Source organism: Chenopodium album, chromosome 25 (genome assembly GCF_948465745.1).
Source record: "Chenopodium album chromosome 25, dcCheAlbu1.1, whole genome shotgun sequence".
NCBI lineage: Eukaryota > Viridiplantae > Streptophyta > Magnoliopsida > Caryophyllales > Amaranthaceae > Chenopodium > Chenopodium album.
In genome coordinates, this window is record NC_137858.1 from 2,307,681 (window position 1) to 2,327,350 (window position 19,670).

General features: G+C 39.0%; 1 protein-coding gene, 1 long non-coding RNA gene and 1 pseudogene across 3 annotated transcripts; 1 reads left to right on the forward strand and 2 right to left on the reverse strand.

Annotated features, from left to right (window-relative positions):
• Nucleotides 1–2,393: 2,393 nt before the first annotated feature.
• LOC145615388 (uncharacterized) lies at nt 2,394–3,584 on the forward strand. Its single transcript, XR_014107268.1, has 2 exons — nt 2,394–3,209; nt 3,353–3,584. It is a non-coding gene; the product is annotated as an uncharacterized LOC145615388 (long non-coding RNA).
• A 2,806-nt stretch (nt 3,585–6,390) lies between these two features.
• LOC145615387 (protein BPS1, chloroplastic pseudogene) lies at nt 6,391–8,714 on the reverse strand (annotated as a pseudogene). Its single transcript, XR_014107267.1, has 2 exons — nt 8,584–8,714; nt 6,391–7,675 (listed from the first exon to the last, which is right to left on the reverse strand). The product of XR_014107267.1 is annotated as a protein BPS1, chloroplastic pseudogene (transcript).
• Nucleotides 8,715–13,371: 4,657 nt separating this feature from the next.
• On the reverse strand, nt 13,372–16,903 carry LOC145613347 (putative serine/threonine-protein kinase At1g01540). Its single transcript, XM_081668436.1, has 7 exons — nt 15,942–16,903; nt 14,870–14,974; nt 14,664–14,786; nt 14,392–14,562; nt 14,180–14,309; nt 13,880–14,089; nt 13,372–13,727 (listed from the first exon to the last, which is right to left on the reverse strand). Exons 1-7 carry the CDS (start codon nt 16,610–16,612, stop codon nt 13,560–13,562), a joined length of 1,578 nt encoding a protein of 525 aa, XP_081524562.1. The 5' UTR covers nt 16,613–16,903; the 3' UTR covers nt 13,372–13,559.
• Nucleotides 16,904–19,670: the final 2,767 nt, after the last annotated feature.

Sequence of the window (19,670 nt, forward strand, 5' to 3'; positions counted from 1 at the left end):
GTTGTAGCAGCCCGTTTTGCCAAGCCCGCCTCCTCCAAAGTGAGCATGGATCGAACTTGGTAAAATTGAGGAAGAGGGTTGCTCTGCCTAATTAAAGTTGCAACACCGTTGTATGGTTCCGTGAGGCCGGAAACCAATTGAAGGACAAGACGGTTGTTATCCACCGGTGCCCCTACATTCTTCAACTGATCGGAGAGGCTCTTGAGCCGTTGACAGTATGCCGAGATGTTTGGGAAATCCTCCATATCGGTGTTTGAGAACTCATGTTCTAAAGTGACGGCACGGGAGTTTTGATTGTCTTGGAAAATATCACGAAGTCTATTCCAAGCCTCCATTGCCGAAGAGTCAGGTTCCATAATTGTATGCATAAGGTCGTTAGAGATCGTGGAATAAATCCACCCAAGAACCAGAGCATCCAAAACCGTCCATAGCTCCTTTTCCTCCTCGGTCGAAGGTGCAGCAACCTCCTTTTCCGGAGCTATGATATGATGTAGAACCTTGTGAGATTGAGCATTGATCTTAAATAGTTCCGCCCATGTAGAATACTCAACATTTGCCATTTCGAGAGTGATTGGAATGTTGTGTTTGATATTAGACACGGTAAAAGCCGGGTGAAAAGAATTTTTGGAGGCCGACATTGTTACAGTGCTAAAGAAGAAGAAGAGAAGAAGAAAGGCAGAGGAAGAGAGGAAGAAGAAGACAGGCGGAAACAGAGCTAGGGAGCAGCGGAAATCCCCTAGTCTACTGATACCATGAAGGAAACTGATTCCGTGACTTTCCATTCATTTGGTCAGTGAATATATACAAGTATTAAGCCTTATCTCAAGGCACTAATTAAGCTACAATTAAGGTAATAGCTAATTGCAAGATATACAAAAGCTATAATCAAGGTAACTAAAATATTCACATTGACTTAAGATATATTTTGAATATATCTTAACAAAACAAAAGTAGTAAACTATTGTTAGTTTTCTAAAAATTTTATTCAATTATTTTTAATTGTAATGTCGCATGGAAAACCTCATTGAAACGCGTGAAATTGAGTAGAAATTTTTTTAGTCATGGGGCTGACTTTGAATGAATAAATGTCACAGTTTTCTAACCCTTTTTTTTTTTTTTTTTTTTGAAATCTTTCTAACCCATACTTGATACATCCATACTCATAAAAAGTTACTTTAAAGATTTGGTTCGAAGTGGAATGATGATTGATGACTTATTACTAATCATTAAACAAAGGTTCAAATTGATTAGGAATTAATTGCTGGTTTTTATTAAGAGGAATAATTATATCTAATTTTGGAGTATTAATTCCAGCAATACACCCTATTAATTCTTGTAATGTACTATCATAGTACATACCTTAAAGACAAATGTCATCATACTATCATAGTACATTAAATTCATTCGCTTTCTGTTTATAGGAAAATTGATTCAGCTTCATGTTCACCGGTCTCCTTATGCTCATTTGTTTTACTTTGTATGATATCGCTTAGCTAGTAGCTAGCTCATCCGTCTCTAAAAGTTTTTTAAAAGGCAGAGAAACTAAAGTCTTCATTCAAACAAATAAATAAATTACACTGAAAAAAAAGAGTGCTTTCCCTCAATATTGTTGGAAAGAATGACAATTCCATATATACTGCTACTTTTTTTAATATTCCCAAATTACTGTCCATGTCAGCCATTTAATGAATTTATTTTTTTTTTTCGGCTATTTCACCAAATGCCCCTGAGTAATTTTTTTATTCACCATATATCCATGACAATTTTTAAATTCACGATATACACTTGAGTTTCACATAATTATCACCAAATGCCCTTATTGACTAACGACAGTTAACTCCGTTAGTCATTAAGGCTAACTACGCCACGTGGCGGCTTATGATTGGTTGCTTATTAAATTAGTAAATTAATTATATAATAAAAAAACTTTAAAAAAATTTTTTAAAAAAAAAACTAATCCACCACAGCCCACAACCACCGCCACTGCCACCACCAGCCTACCCCCACCCCCACGCCGCCACCACCAACCTAAAGCCCCACGACGGCGACCCTGCCCAGCTGCCCCGCATCGGCGACACAGCCCAACCACCTTTCTCCCTCGAAAATCCACCCTCTTCTCCCTCGAAAATCCACCACCTTCTCCCTCGAAAATCCCTCCCCTCTCCACCACCGGCGTCCAAACCACCCTCTTTCTACAGGCGAACCTAAACCGTGTCCTCCCCTGCCATCTCCACCCCCTAAACCACCTCACCGAAGCCCCCCAAAAAATAACCCCCAAAATCGAAACCCTAGATTTGATTTTTAGGGTTTCGATTTTGGGGTTTTAGGGTTTCGGGGGTGGTATTTTTTGGCTAAGGTGACCGACGGCGACGGGAAGGATGAAATCTAGCTGCCGGTGATGGGTTTCGGGCAATGTTGGTTGCGAATTTGGGGTTTTGGAATTGGGGGTTGTGAATTTAGGAGTTTGGAATTGGGGGTTTCGGGGTGGTTGGTTGCCGGAGACGGGGTTTTGGATTAAGGAGGGGAAACGGAGGGAGGGGGGCTGGGGGTAGGGGAGGGGGTGTCGAGGGTGGGGGGCTAGCCTCACCGGCGACCGGCGCCGCTTTCGGCTAGGAGCTGGCGGCCGCGGCCGGCGCCGTCTAGCAGGGGCTGGTGGTGGGGCGGGGTGGGTCTTGGGGGTGGTGGGGGTATTTTTTAATTTTTTTTTATATTTTTAAAGTTTTTTTAATATTTAATTTATTTATATTACGACAACCAATTAGAGGCTGCCACGTGACATATTAGTCATTAATGACTAACGGTGTTAACCGCCGTTAGTCATTAAAGGCATTTGGTGAAATTTTTTTAAACTCAGGAGTATTTGGTGAATTTAAAAGTTTTGATGGGTATTTGGTGAATAAAAAAATTACTCAGGGGCATTTCATGAAATTTCCGTTTTTTTTTTCTATTTTATAGTAAAACCGCTAACTCAAATGGCGGTTTTAGCATGAACACTGCTACATCAGTTAGCGGTTTCTACTCATTAGTCACTATCAAAATTCCATCCTCATCTCTCTGCTCTCTCATTCTAAAACTAAATACTTTTTTTCAATAGAAACAAAGTCCCAAATTCTCCACTGCCATCATCCATTCTACCTCAGTCAAATTCCAGATCTCATCTCTCTATTTCTCTCATTAATTTTTCAAATTTTAATTCTCAAATTAAATTGGTAAGGGGATATTTTGATTAAGTTTGGGAATCTGATATTTATTTAATTCAATTGTTTCTGGGTAGTTTCATGGAATTATCTTGCAATTCTCTTAATCCTAATCTTTTTTTTTTATCATTATATACGATCTATACGAAGTATAGTGTGGAGTTTGCGCCGCTGCCTTTGCCGACTTCACCACCGGAATCACTGCCTTCGTCATCACATACAGGTGCAGCAGCCAGCAAGGTTCATGAAACTTGTCATTTTAATAATTATGTAGTTTAGATCCAACTATGAGATTGTATTAGTTTTCTTCTTTCAATTATGATTATCTATATTATATATATTCTGTAATATTTTCCATATTAATGAAACATATGACAATTTCTCTCTCTTGTTCTTCCCCTTCTCTCTCTAAATTCAGATTACTCTGATTTTTTCCACTTTTAAGATTTGATTTTTGTTTTTTTTTTTTTTGAACGGGAGGTGTATAATTAATTTTACGATGAATTCTTGCCTGGATTAATGTAGAATTTTTACAAAGAATTTTTTTTTATTTTTTACATAATATGGAAACCGCCACTTGAATTGGCGGTTTTCCCCCAATTGTAAACCGCTAACTCAAGTGACGGTTTTGTCTTATACATTTTAAAAAAAAAAAATTAATTTGTTAAATGGTGACGTGAACAGTAGATTGGGAAATTATAAAAGTTTAGCTGTATTTAGGGAATTGGAAGTAATTGGATCATTATTGAAGGAAAGCACTCGAAAAAAAAATGAAGAACAGTAAAATAGATTGAAAAATATTTCTTGACTGAAACACTGAATTGCAAGAAGCAACACAATTTCTGTAGAAATCTCAACAAAAACCTTATCTACTGATTCAGATAGCAACCCACCTTGGGCGTTGATTAGAGTCGGCTGAAAATTCCCTTGTTGAAGAACAATAGCAAAATTCTGACAAAACATGAACAAGCTGAAGCACGTTCATTATTATGATGAATAACAGTACATAATTGAAATTATTTATACATCTTTCTCGTATAAACTTATTTATACACCTAATAAATCACTTCTTTAAGCAATACATGTCTTCATGAGCTACTGTTCTGTATGCGCAGCTAGTTGTGCTGATTTGAAGCAGAGCCTCCTGTCTGAGACGGACCTGGTGCATAGCCTCGCGCATATGGATAAGGACCAAAAATCCCTGTGATGCTTGGCCTTGACCATGCCCACTCCCGAAGGATGTGTATGGAGGAACAATGGGATATAGGGACATGTATGGTGAGATGACAACATAGGGTTGCTGTTGAGGTTGATAATATGGATACCCTGGTGTAAACCCGCCCCATCCAATATCTCCTCCAAAATCAATAGGCCCTAGAGTAAAATGGAACGAGCCATCCCCACCTGGAATAATGGGAATTAATCCAACTGCCAAGGACCTGGGTTGGATATTCAGCCTCCCATTTCTACCCTCAGTCTTATCATTAATACTCCGATTTACATCAGTTTGTGAGGCCTCCACAATTTTCTTCTTCCCACCTATGTTATTACTCAGTGGAGAAGGAAGTGGTACAGAGGCCTCATCATAAATATACCGACTTACATCAGTTTGTGAGGCCTCGTTAATTTTATTCTTTCCACCTCTGCCAGTACTCAGTGGAGGAAGTGGTACAGAGGCCTGACCATAAGTACCCCGACTTCCATCAATTTGTGGGACCTCGCTAATTTTATTCTTTCCACCTCCGCCAGTACTCAGTGGAGGAAGTGGTACAGAGGCCTCATCATAAATACCCCTACTTCCATCAATTTGTGAGGCCTCACCAATTTTATTCTTTCCACCTCCGCCAGTACTCAGTGGAGGAAGTGGTACAGAGGCCTCATCATAAATACCCCGACTTTCAGCACTTTGTGAGGCCTCGCTAATTTTATTCTTTCCACCTCCACCAGTACTCAGTGGAGGAAGTGGTACAGAGGCCTCAACATTAACATTCTCACTCACATTACCTCCATCTGGACCTTTTGGAGGAGCTGGTAGTTCAGCCTCAGTATTTTCAATAACAGCAGGCCTGCGAGCAGAAGCAAAGACGGACATTAAAATGAGAGCAAGACATAGCAAGTATGACCTACTAGCCATAACTGCTACCTCTGATAACATACATAAAGGTTTACATGTATTTTCAGGTTATATACAAGGGGGGGAAAACCTGTATGATCATTTCAGCAGTCATCTGCTCACAAGGAAAGAATTTGCATAAAATGAGACATAAAAACGGATCCTGACTCACGAATGATGCATGATAAAGCATCAACTATCAACTTATCTAGGGCTTTCAGCTGAATACTAGATGCTGCAGCAATCCAAAAGACCAAATGCATGAATATCTATATATCGTTCAACCTGGCATTCTGTAATAAACAATAATTACAGCCTTACAGCAATCCAAAGACCATATTATCCTCTCTGTAGACTGTTGTTAATCAAGGAGTGAGGAGGAAAACATTGGCTTTATCATCTGATGAAATATAACAATATATATCATGTGGAAGAGCAGCTTGACAAATGCTCTATGGATGCAAAAGAGGCATACCTTTTTTTTTTCTTTTTTGGAGTCAACTGTATTTGGAGAACAATTAAACATGAAATCAGAGCACACTTTTTGGGTTGCTGCTCCTGATGCAACAATACACATATACGAATAATAACATCGTACTGAGCCAAATTGACAGTGTTAAGAGTCTAACAAAACAAGCACACTCTTGCGCACAACAAAACAGTGAACATTCTCAACAGCTACCATTGGAAGGTAAGGACTGGTTTAATTTAGAAGGGTCACAAAATTGATCAATCATCGCCAAGAGACAGCAAAATTAAGCACCCAAGGGAACGTCGGAACGATGGATAAGAACTAGTATTTGACTTGTTTCCAGAAAAATAAATTATCATGTTATTATATTATAGGCTTATAGCACCCATTCAGCAGTAGAAGATGGTACAGCTAACACCAAAAAATACAGAATATGTTACATGGAGTCAAAGGCTCAAAGCCTTTCCAATTTCAGGTGATACCACTTTACAAGGTAGATTGACGACCATATTTGGTGGTTGGGGGTGGGGGGGATTATGTAGCTACTTCGTATATCCTTGGTTTAATATCTAACCATATTAACACAATCAAGCATTATATGCCAGAAATACAAGCAGTAAAGTTCCACACAGCAAATATCATTCATATATCATCATAATATAGTACATAGGTACAAAGCTTAGGCGCTCATTCAGAACAAACATATTACAAGTTACAAGATATGCATAATAATATGCTTGAGAACATCTCATACATTTCCCCACAACACAGTTATAAAAACCATACCTAGACTGTTTATGTACGACCTTGGCATGTCTAGTATTCATCTCACAAGTTGTTCCTCCTTTAACTTTTTTGGAGAATCAAAGACGCTGCTGGACACTCGAAGGTTACCAAGCAAAGCATCACGTCCACTCAACACTATTTGAAAAAACCCATCCACTTCCTTCGCCAAAAGATCTAATCCTGATGAAAGTTTGTCTGCTCTTGTCCCTAATTCCACAACAGAATTCTGAAACACTTCTGTCTTCAAAGGCTCTGTACCTTCTTGAATCATGGGATAAATTTCCCCAACAATTGTATCAACTGCTTCCAACTCTTTCAAAAGAACATTCCTACCACCTGAAACTAAATTTCTAATCTCCCTGTACACAAACGTCTGGAGATCATTATATGCTTCTGCCCACATGTGTGTACCAGCAACTTGCAAGTCTACTAATTTTTTATCAGAGCCTGTGAAAGCAGAGATAAATGCACCGCAAACAAATATAGTGTGCACCTTGACTCCATACATAGCACGCATCAAAGCTTTTCCTTTGGCTGAGTTCTTAACCTTGGGCAGCTCTAATGATTCCATCAACTTATCAATGATAGGGAAACAATTTTCAAGTCTAGGGTTCTTAGTACCAATGTGATTTCTCCAACTATCAATTGAAGATTTTGCTTTCGAAATCTCACTTGAACTATTTTGGTCCAAATTACGCTGCAGGCAATGGAGCAGGAGCTGCCCTTGGCTTAATCGTGACAGCTCAGAGCAGAGGGCAATACAAATATCCAGCAACTTCACACTGTTGTCCAAATAGACATCTATCCATTTGTCATCCCAATCGACGACAGGAAGCTCAAGATCAGTTATCAGAGATTTGATATCATTATGCGTCTCAGAGAGAGACTGTATGGCTAATATCATCCAAGAAAAACTGAAGACCTCATCTTTATGCTTTGGAACAAGTCTTCTAAGCCTTCCTGCCAAGGTATCCTCGAACTTATTCAGCAGCGCCTGTACCTTAGGGGAAAGATAGGAGCTCTTCGGAAGTATCATCCGAAAAGGGTTTCCATGTGAAAAGAATGGCCTGTGTGGTTCTTGTGGGCGACTCATTCTTCTTTAAGCAACTGAAATGAACAAACAAACAAACAACAACAAAAAAAAAAGCATTCAGCAACCAAAACTTGGAAGATATTACAATCACCATCTTCTCAATGAAAATATAATCAACTACCAAAAATCATTCTTACAAAAATACAGCAACAAAAATTAAGGTCCAAACTCAACTTCTAAACATTGAATCATCACAACTCCAAAACATCAAATTGTCACATTTTTCTAATCCTGGGCTTGCAATTATAAACTCTCATCATTTAAACATGATACATCCAATTATACATCCATCAAATGAAAGACAACCGTCTATCAAATACACATACATCTATGCAAAAATAAAAAGAAGCATAAAACATAGCCTCACAACCTAAATCTATTAATAAAGCAAATACACAACACCAGAACAAGGCACTTTAATTAAGAAAAGACAGCAAAATTAAGAAAAGACAGCAACTTTATAAATTTCTTCCTTCAAAAGTTCATTTAAACCCATTTCAAGCTCCAATCTTAACCTAAGTTCTTCAAACTCAAACTCAAGCTCATCATCTACCCCTAATTATGAAGATCTGCTAAAGTCAACGAACAAGAACCCTAAACACAGAACAAATTCTCCCAATTTCTTCTATTTCTCACTTCCAGATTAAGAAACAAGTAAAAACAACTTTTTCCCCAAAATCAACAATTAATTCCATTTCATGCAACAAACCACATAGATCTAACATAAACACAACCAAAACCAACAGATCTACAACAAAATCCAACAATTCTTCACAAATTAAACCAAAAAAATTAATAACTCAACCTTAATTAAAAATAATAATAATAAAAAAAAATAGATCCCTTAATTTGGAATTTCAACAGACCAATTACAAGACCAACAAACAAACAATCAATTAATAAATAAATAAAAGAAACAAACCTGTAAGAAAATCAAAGCGAAACTTAAAAGTGAGAGGAAAAAACAGAGGAGAGAGAAAGTGATAATGTTAGTTGAAAAAGTAGAAAGAAATGAGAGGAAGAAGAGGAAGATGGATGATAATTGATAAGAGAGGAAATTGTTTGATTGTGGTTTTAGCCGTTGACGAAAGTGGGGACCACCTTGATAAATCAAAGGGTGGAAATTGGTTAATGATTTAACGATGTCGATTTAAGATGAGTAAAATGAACGGCTGAGATATTATAAAAGTGGACAAGGTCAGGTTTATTTTAAACTGTGTGTTTGTGCGTGTAGAGTATTCTAGATAGTGGAAAATACTTGTAGGAAATATCCATCATTTTTATTTTTTTTTAATTAAATAAAATAATTTATCACGAGTATTTTTATGAGGCTGCCAAGTATGACCAATTTACGCAGTTTGTTTGTTTTAGGGTTTGTTATAGGGTGAGAAAATTGTATTGGCTTTGCTTATTTGGTTGAAATGTTGAATGGGTTCATAAAATATGTGGGCTTGGACTAAAACAAGGGGTTGGCTTTATTGATAAAGTGCTAGAATTGTGCCTTAAAATATTATGCCATTTTTATGTCTTAGGACTCTTAACAAACCCGAGTACTCGTATTGTTATTTAGTTAATAGGAGATGTGGTTTTCAAATACTCTCTTTGTTCCAACGCTCCCTTGCATGCTAATGTTTGAACTATTTGCACACATCACTTTTAACAATGCATAAGATTAATCATAGATAAATGAGCATTTGTTGGACTTGGTCTAATGAGTATTCAGTTGAAATACGATAGTTTGATAAATGTGTTAAGAGAGAAAAATTCACCGTGTGTATGGTGTGACATCTTCAAAATTAGACTCATTAGCCTAATTTTGAAACTAAGACCAAAAATACAAAACTTACTTTAAATCAATAGCCAAAAACATAAGACTTCTCAGAAAAATTCTTATTGTCTTACATGTGAGACTCATTGCGTGTCGTCACACTAACATAATAGTGTATGCATCACACACAATACCACTTCACTGGTTTCTTATTTCTAGTAAAAACAAATTATAATAGTTATGAAAGTTTTTTTTGTTCATATACATAATACATGTAGGGTATATATCAAAACTGTGGAATTTTACTTGTAAAATTGTTGAACTGATGATACTTCAGTACTTTTCGTTTCGTTTTAGAACTGATTATCTTAGTTAGTTTGCCATCCTCTTTTTCTTTTTCTTTTTTTTTTTTTCTTTTTTTTTGGTTTTGTTTTGTAGTGTGAAGATTAGTTTAAAACACATAGCTTTAAATGCCTATTTTATGAGAATGAAGAAATTCATTTCAAAAACCTGTCTTTTAAGAGTTTTAAGTTTTTAACCATACATTATCGAGCAATAAATTTAGGCAAAAGAAAATCCAACACGTAATAGCTAATTAAGATAATTTTCATAAGTTCATAACTTGGCGTAACAATTTAAACTGTTTGCTGCAACTAATAATTAAGATTTTTAAAAAAAAAAAAAAAAAATAATTAGTCAGTTAGCTCAATGCCTCAATGCTGTTGTTATCATAGTATCATAATGCGCACTTTCAATCAATTCATGTTTGACAAGTGTTTGCTTTTTTATAAGGTAATTTAGTTAGAAATTCATAATATAACAATACTTAGCAAGAAATTAATCTTACTAAAACTTTGTACACTTTTGCCTTGCCTTTGTAGACAGCCGTCAAGAAAACTACTTTTACTAATTATATACAAGGAAAATTAAATTATTATGCAAACCTAGTTATAGACGTGTTTGGATCATAGACGTGTTTGGATCATTGGATATACGCGTATAAATAACCTAGTTTTCGCCACCGGGTCCCAAAACCTCAAAATTTCCTTAAAAAACGTGGATTATAGCCTTCAATTTTATAATTTTTTGACCTTTTTTTGCCCGGAAAAAAAAATTGCCGAGATGTTTACCATGGTCCCTAAATACCCTCCAAGAGTCCAATTGGGTCGGTGGAACCATCCAATATGCCCAAAAACGGTCATTTTACCCTTTCACAACTTGTAGTGATTTCGTAAACTCAAGCCTATCACGGATGTTTATGACAACATATAATGATCATATATAGTTACAAACAACATTATATGACCCTAAGATATATCCATTAAGGTTTAAAGGCTTTTCGCCACCGTGCCCCGAAACCTCAAATTTTCCTCAAAAAGCGTGGATTATAGCCTTTAATTTTGTAATTTTTTGACTTTTTTCACCTGGAAATAAAAATTGCTGAGATGTTTACCATGGTCCCTAATACCCTCCTAGAGTCCAATTGGGTCGGTGGAACCATCCAATATGCCCTTAAACGGTCATTTTACTCGTTCACAACTTGAAGTGATTTCGTAAAATCAAGCCTACACGGACATTTATGACAACTTATAATGATCATATGTGGTTTCAAGCGGAATTATATGACCCCGAAATGTATCCCTTAGGGTCTCAAAGATTTTCGCCACCGGACCCCGAAACCTCAAAATTTCCTCAAAAACCGTGATGTTTACCATGGTCCCTAATACCTTCTGGGAGTACAATAGGGTCGGTGGAACCATCCAATATGCCCTTAAACGGTCATTTTACCCGTTCACAACTTGTAGTGATTTCGTAAACTTAAGTCTACCACGGACGTTTATGACAACATATAATGATCATATATGGTTTCAAACGACATTATATGACCCAGAGATGTATCACTTAGGGTTTCAAGGCTTTTCTCTACCGTGCCCCGAAACCTCAAAATTTCCTCAAAAAGCGTGGATTATACACGACCTGAACCTGATATGAAGCTAGATTGACTCGACATAACATGATCTTGTTTTAACTTGAGACCTAATTTGACCCGACCCAAACCCGACTTGAATACCCTAATAAACAGCTCTATTCATGTCTTAAGATGTCTCTTATTATCTTTCCTTGCCTTGGACCACACTTAGACCTCCTACTCTGATTATATAGGTATTTTTAAGGAATATGATGGACTTCATTCTAGTTTAATTAATCTTATTAATGGGGCAAATGGGTCTTCTTTGTCTTAAATATTCTCTATAATGCCTTTATGGCGAAATTTAAAAATTTAATAGAAGATTATGCTCCTACTTTTTTCGAGAGATACTGTTCCATTCTAAAGGGCACGTAATGTTACATGTTTTTACTGATTTCTCCACAAATATCCACACATTACTTGGTCATCCTTTGTTTTAGACAAAGTGAAATTCCTAGTAGCAAAGAAGTACATGTAATATTTTTGGCAAGAAAGTCACTTCATATATGACTTGATCCAACAACTTGATTCTAAATAGCCCTGTCGATTCAAAGAAGGATATTTCATATCTATACATAACTTGATCTAACGATTTGATTCTAAGTAGCCCTGTTATATACGATGCGTTCAAATAAGTATAAAGCAACTTAAAAGACGGAGGGAGTACACGAAGTAAACAACTCATGCTACCTAAGATGCAAAAGCGCACGTTAAGTCAAGCTCATTTCGCAGCATCAACAATTCAACACAACATATCAATAATAAGATAGAGTAGTTAAACATACTGTCAGTCTGTCAGATATTGTTTTGAAGAAATCATACTGTATTTGCATGGTTGAGCCTCCATTAAAGTACTCGTATAAAAATAGTAATACATCCGCTGTTTTCGGAGACCAGTTTCATGGCAACTTGGTACCAACAAGTACCAATCAAATTTGAATACCATTAAAAGCATTCACATGCTACTGTCAATGCAAAGAAAATAAAAATGTGTGTATACTGGTAAGTAATCAAGGCATCCACATGCCAATATAGTACGAGTAGTTTTAACTGCTTTCCTCTTTAGACAAGCAGATTCAGCTAGCTGTATCAGCATTTATCCATCTCATTTCCTTAACAAAAAGGTGAAACTGTATACGGCGTAACAAAAAAGAAAAGAGTAATTTCCAAACTAGTTAGGCAACTAACAGAGGGAAAAACGTCTTACAGCACATACAGTTAATGACTGGATTGTAGTTACTAGTGAAGCTAGGGGGCAATTTTGACTTTTCAATCTCTATGTGGAGCCAGGAGGGAAAAAAGTCAAAGAACCCACCAAAGTTGCCAACTCTAAAGACTAGGCAAATAGGCAATCTATAGGAGTTTGTGCTAAAAGGTAGTCATGGAAGCATATAACAAAACATCATGAGATGAAGGACAAAGGACAGACATTATCCCAAAAACTGCCAAAATGCCAGTTTGGAAGCTTACCTTTGATGTTCAAGGTGGTGGCGCTGGCACCCGGAAGATGAAATAATTTATCGGGTCCCTGGACAGATCATGTTCTGGCATCGATAACGATATTCAGAAGCATGGCCACACATATTATTCTGTAGAACGTTAAGTTCCCCAGCTTGCTGGTACAGCTGAACTAAGGAGTGCCCACCAAGTGAGAAAAAGGCAAGAGTTTGTGTATTTAGGCAACATCGCAGTATTAACTAGTTCAAATGGTCCACACAGTCACAAACCTCTTAGTAAGGCACTAAACACTTGAAGTAAACAATTGATGTTGATCAACAATAGCTAGCAATGCATAAAATGACAAAGTTATGGCCCCATCCGATAAGATATGGACTTTTATCTCTAATTTAATTTAATTAATGCATTCAAATGTGTTGTGAAAAGGAGAAATATTGTGGACATTAATTCTTTCCATAATGAAATTTATTCAACTAAAAAAAAAGGTCTAACTTTACAAATGGGTCCTAAGCAGCTGGCAAATTTTTCTTTATAACAAATGGGCGAAAATTGAATGAATAAATAGGTATAATGTGGACTCAATATATTACTTTGTAGAAAATAAAGTTACAGGGTGAGAAAATTGAGGCAATATAATCAATGGATAAACTGAGCTTCTAGAATTCAAGTGTAAAAATGAATGCAGACGGTACCCATTTACAAACTATCTCCGTCTGTTTGGTTCGTGATGATGGTCTCTACTAGCTTCACTCTCACTATTATCTGTAGTGCTTTCCCGCAAATGCTTAGCATCAGCTTTGACAGCAACAACAGGCTTCGCTTGTGGATGGTCATGACCAGAAGTGGCAGATTCTCTTCCAGCTCGACGATCCTGCATACAGTAGGGATAATATTCAGTCATGAAATGAGCAAATGATCAGCATTCATAACTTCTTTCTAGTCAATCTCAACAAGCAGTTTAGCACACTACCAAATTAACTTAACAATGCAACAAATCAATTACTCAAAGTTAGGACCACATACATCACGGAATAACAAATCATCCGCCTCAAGCATGTGGATAACATGCCCCATTTTTGGCCTCTTATGTGAATCAGGGTCAACACATTTAAGTGCAACTAAAAGAATGCGTTTCAATGCTTTAGAAGTTGGCATCTCAGGAAGTTTAGGATCCACCACTTCCTCGGATCTTCTATTTCCCACCATTGTCTTTAACCAGTCAACCAAATTCACCTGCAATCAATTTGCAAATTCCATCTCTTAGGAACATAAGAACAACATTGCAAGTTATGAGATAGCCATAGTACGAAGTATAAAATTTACCTCTCCAGGTGGTCGACTATAATCAACAGGGGTTCTCCCTGAAATTATTTCCATAATAAGTATTCCAAAGCTATATACATCACTCTTTTCAGTCAACATTCCAGTACACGCATATTCAGGAGCTACATATCTGCAATGGGATGAATAATTAGATGAATATAAAATGCATTCTTTGACTAAAAAGATACTAGAGGGAAGTAATTCACGCTCACCCAAAAGTACCCATGACACGAGTTGTTACATAGCTCATCTCAGAACCAAGCAACTTAGCAAGGCCGAAATCAGAAACTTTAGAGTTCCACTGCCGATCAATAAGTATGTTGCTAGACTTGATGTCTCGATGCACAACCTTGGGTTCAAGGCCCTCATGAAGATAAGCCAACCTACACCAACATAAATGACAAACATCTGTCAATAAGCTTACCATTAAAACACGGAAAAGGCGCGCAATCCAACAATAGATAAACATGCTGCAGGATTTTACCCTTTGGCTGTTCCCAAAATAACGTTCATTCGGATATCCCATGTGAGAGGGCTTACATCACCAACATCACCATGAAGCCATTGGTCTAAATTGCCATTGTCAACATATTCATACACAAGCATCCTAGAGACACCAAAAAAATAGTCACATTACCAACTGCTCCAATGACCAGAAATCACAAGTTCTGAACTTGATAAATTAATTACCTATAAGCTCCCTCAACACAGTATCCAAGCAACCTAACAAGATTCTTATGTCTAACACGTCCGATAGCTTCAACTTCCACCTTGAATTCCTTCTCGGCTTGACCCCTGAAAAGTGGTCATTTATATTAGCCAGACATATGACAAATTGCATAATTGAACAGTCTGCGTCTCCACAAATACCAAATGAGTTTTAACATGACGATTAGAAAGAACCGCCCTAAGTCGACTTTATAATTCATAATCAATATTAACAAACTACACTAGTGGGTGGCCCCTGCACCCACCAGTAGACAGTAGAAAAGAAGGCCCATAAGGCCATAACTATACATTAAGTTTTGTATTATTCATTTGTGCAGATCTATCCATTAATTAGCTAAGGAATGATTAAAGCAAAGAATAAAAGAAATAAGGTTCTGATTTGATCTCCAATACAATAATTGAAAAAGGCATAATTAAAAGCTGTTCACAGAGTAATCGAGCCACTTTACAGCCAGCACAAGACATTATCAGGACAAGACAAGAATAATAACAAATTACTCAAAAGAAATTGCAACATACTCTTCCTTACTGAAGTTGCATACAAGCAACACCCAAAAATTTGACAGCCATTTATCCAAGTTCCCATGAAGTCTCAAGCTTCGTTACTTCCATGAAGCACGGAGACGGATACGGATAAGGATACATCGACTTCCATTACTGTTTCATTGGATTAAAACCAAGAACAGGACACCAGCAGTGATACAGAACAGCCCTTAATTTTCTATTCTAATTATAACATTTACAGCATATAAAACTTCAAGATTTAGTCTTTTTTTAACTATAAGACCATTCAAAACACCATTAAATCATCCAAATATGGTAGATAATAAAATCATAATGAGTCAAACAAATTAATTAAACCACCCCAACACAAACACATTCATTAGTTCATTACTCCATCACACCCAAAAACAAAAACCTAAAACAAGCAAAAATGAACAATTAAATGCAAACAAATAAAATTCATCAAAATGAAAAACCTACCAAAATTAAACCAAATTAAATCCAAAAAAAAAGGGAAATCAAAAATTACCTGTTATTCAAGAGATTTTTGACAGCAACCTGAGTATTATCCTGCAAAATTCCATGATAAACAATACCATATCCACCTTCACCAATAACATTTTCGTCCGCCAAACCATTAGTAGCCAATTCCAATTCTCTCAAAGTATACCATCTTCCCCAACCCAAATGAGAAACCTCTGGACCACCATAAGGCGACGTATTATGCTGACTACCACTATGATTATTATTACTATTATCACTTCCATAATTATAATGATTAACATTATTAGACCTTAAACTCTCTCCACTTGACGGAGCTTTATCAGAGAAAACAACTCGATGTTCGGGTTTTCCGATATCGATCTGGATCTCAGGAGCAGCGTTGATCATCGGACGGTGGTGGTGGTTGTGGTGCTGGTGGTGTACGGCCGGGATTATCTCCTGGATTTCCTTAGAGATCGGCGGGGTGACGTCAGCAGGGGCCGCATTGTTATTGTGTTTAGAGGAGAGAGAAAGTTTTCCGGCGCCATTGTTGTTGTTGTGGGACTTTCTAGAAGTGATGCAGAGTGACAGAAGGAAGAGGAGGAGGACGATGGTGGACCCCACGAAGATTCCGATGACAACCCATAATCGTAATCCGAAGATTGAAGTGGGTTTTGAGAGCTCGGAGTTGACAAATGCGGCGTCGTATATTGACATTAATAACAATTAATTTGTTGAATTAATTACCCAATTAAGAGAGGATAATGGTAGTTTAGCTAGTGGGGAGTACTGGGCATTTGGAGGTTTCGTCGGAAAGTCGCCGGAAAAGGGAGGAATTCCGGCGGCGGAGATGGCGGTGGGGAAGAGTGAGGTGTAGAGAGAGAAAGAGGAGAGAGAAAATGGGGGAGAGAGTAGACAGGAGGAATCGGGGGGTGAAAAAGATTTGGTTGAATGAGAGAGCATCGAATAATGGACCATATATTGTACGAGTAAATAATGTTTAGTATAGAGTGGACTATACTATACAAGTAGATTGATTGTTATGGATTGATTTATAATTATGGAGTTTTATCAATGAATTTTTCTTCTTTTCTTTTTCTTTATGATGGGTGGTGCTTAAAAGTCTACGGTACCGTTATCAACCTATAAAAGTTATAAGCTTATAATTAATTGTTTGGGTCCAATTTAGTCCAATTGGGCCTAGTCATTAAATGATCCAATTAAAAGCCCAAGGTCAAGGTTCAACTCTCCAATTGTGCTAAAGTCAAGATCAGTCAACAAGGCAAGTCAATTGGGCCAAGGCCCACTTCTCCCATATATGTAAAGGTATAAAAGCCATCAATATCACATTTGTACACACATACACACAAAGCCTCAAGCAATTAATTCTCTTGCATAGCTTTCTCTCTCTATACATTGTACTGACTTTAGCATCGGAGGGGCCTTCCTCGGCAACACCCCCGAGGCTAGTTTACGTGTATTTGCTGTGCAGGAAACCCTCGGCCCAGCATCGCTTGGACCGAGCCCAGTCTTCACCACTTCATAGGACCTTCGTCAAGGTCCCATTGTTTTTATCCGAAACAATTTGGCGCCGTCTGTGGGGAAGACTTTCAAAAAATCTTTAAGCCAATTTCAATCGTTCTACCTCAATCTTAGTTCCAATGGCTAAGAATCGCAAGAACAAAAGCAACGGTGCTTCTCCTCCGAGAAAACGCCGAAAATCACTGGGAGGGGGTCCCTTAGAACGCCCCACTCCTAGTTCATCTCCTCCTCGGGATAGGAGCCCCTCCGCGGGACCCGACTCTCATGGGGAGCCTAGGGAGAGATTCACCGAATCTCCTATCATCCAGTCCAATCATCCACTGAGCCCGCCTCGGTCAAATGAGGACAACCGGTCCACTCAAAGGACCCAATCTCATACCCGGAGCCAACCCCGGAGCATTCACACCCATTCTCGCTCTCAGCCGAGGACACCCTTGACGGGGCCCAACTCGGAGGAGGTAGTGAGAGCTTTAGCGGTCCTCATGGAAGCCATGAAGGCCCAAAATATGCCGCCTCCACACGACCGAACCCCTCCGCAAACCAGGAACCAGCGGAGGAACCTCGGCCAGGAGGGGGAGAAACCCTCCTCTTTCAAGGAGTTCGGCGAATGGGATGAGGACACCTGGAGAACCGAGAGGGAGAGAAAAAGGAACTCTCACTTCTTCAGGGAGCCTTCCACTCAGCTCACTACGAGCAGAGCCCATAAAAGCAGTAGTTCTGCCTCTCGGCCAGAAACTGCTCGCCGAAGTGTTCACGATCGTCTCGGCGATAGGGAATGGAGCGTGCACAACCGCCTCTCCTACCCTGTAGCCGAGGCCCAGACCTCCCAGCCGGGGAAGAAAACCACTTCTACCTCTCTGAGAGGGCGGAGCGCGGTCCCTTCGGCTGGGAATAAGGGCAAGGCCGTGATGCTGCCTTCCAGTTCTTCATTCGAACAGTGGATACTGGAATCCCATGTGCCGACGGTTAAAATCCCGTCGCACATTACTTATGATGGAACTTCGGATCTGAAGGACCATATTGCCTCATACGAGGCTCACATGCATCTCTGCCCCAGGTCCGAAGCGACTTGGTGCAAATATTTTCTAACCACTCTCAAGGGGGTCGCGCAAGCGTGGATCTCCAAGGGAGTGAAAGAAGGCTCAATCACTGGGTGGGACGACCTGTCCTCCAAATTTAAGAGCAAGTTTTCTACGGCAAATCGCCGAGAGAAGACTACTGCAGAGCTTATGGGTCTGCAGCAAGGGGAGGCTGAAAGCCTCCGAGACTATCTGACTCGCTTCAGCAACGAGTCGTCCGGCATTTCTCAGCTGGACCAAGGGATGGCAGTTTTCGCCCTTCAGCACGGTCTCAGAACTGGACCGTTCTCCGACTTCATGGTCATGAATTCACCCAAGACCTTGGAGGAGGCACTGAATGCTTCGGATAAGTTCATCCGAGCTGAAGAGTGGAACAAAACAAAAACCCAACCTCAATTTGGGGGAGGGAAACAAAAACAAACACCCTTGTCGGAAGGCCAAGGCCAGAAGGCAAAGGGAAAGGCGAAAGCCTCGGAACAATCTTCGGCCAACGAGTCGAAGAAGGAAAAATCTGCTCCTTTTGCGGGCAGATATGAATCCTACACTCCGCTCTCTCTTCCGCGCGCTAAGATTTACAGCGTGAAGAGGGAGGAAAAGAGTTACAGAAAGCCGAGACCACTCCCAGAGTGGTATCAGCGTAAGAATAAAAATCAGTGGTGTGAGTTCCATGAGTCACCGGGACACAACACTGAAGAGTGTATCCAGCTGAAGGACCAAATCGATGATATGGTCCGGAAGGGATACTTGAAAAAATATATCGCGGATCAGCGCGAGAAAAAAGAGGTCGAGAAGTCTGAAAAAGACTCTCGGCAAGAAATTGACTTCCCCCGAAAGAACAACAAAACTGCGGAAGGAAAATTCCCTCCAATCCATGTTATCTCGGGAGGAGCATGCTCTCGGAGGGAGCACAAGCGTCACCTTAGGGCTCTGACCCATCAGGTGAATCATGCCGAACATGACGTTCACAGCCGCTGACTGCCGGGGGGTGACGTACCCTCACGAGGACCCATTGGTGATTATCGCCACGGTGGCCAACCACGACGTCAGCAAAGTTCTAATTGACGGTGGTAGCGGAGCAAATATTTTGTTTCGAAAGGCCTACAATCAAATCAAGCTGAAGCCCAAACACCTCATGCCGGTATCCTACCCAGTAT

Coding starts and splice junctions, on each gene's coding strand:
- LOC145613347 (XM_081668436.1), bottom strand. CDS start 16,612: ATGTCAATATACGACGCCGCATTTGTCAACTCCGAGCTCTCAAAACCC. Junction 14,310..14,391: donor CGTGTCATGGGTACTTTTGG/GTGAGCGTGAAT, acceptor ATCCCATTGCAG/ATATGTAGCTCCTGAATATG. Junction 13,728..13,879: donor ATGATTTGTTATTCCGTGAT/GTATGTGGTCCT, acceptor TACTGTATGCAG/GATCGTCGAGCTGGAAGAGA.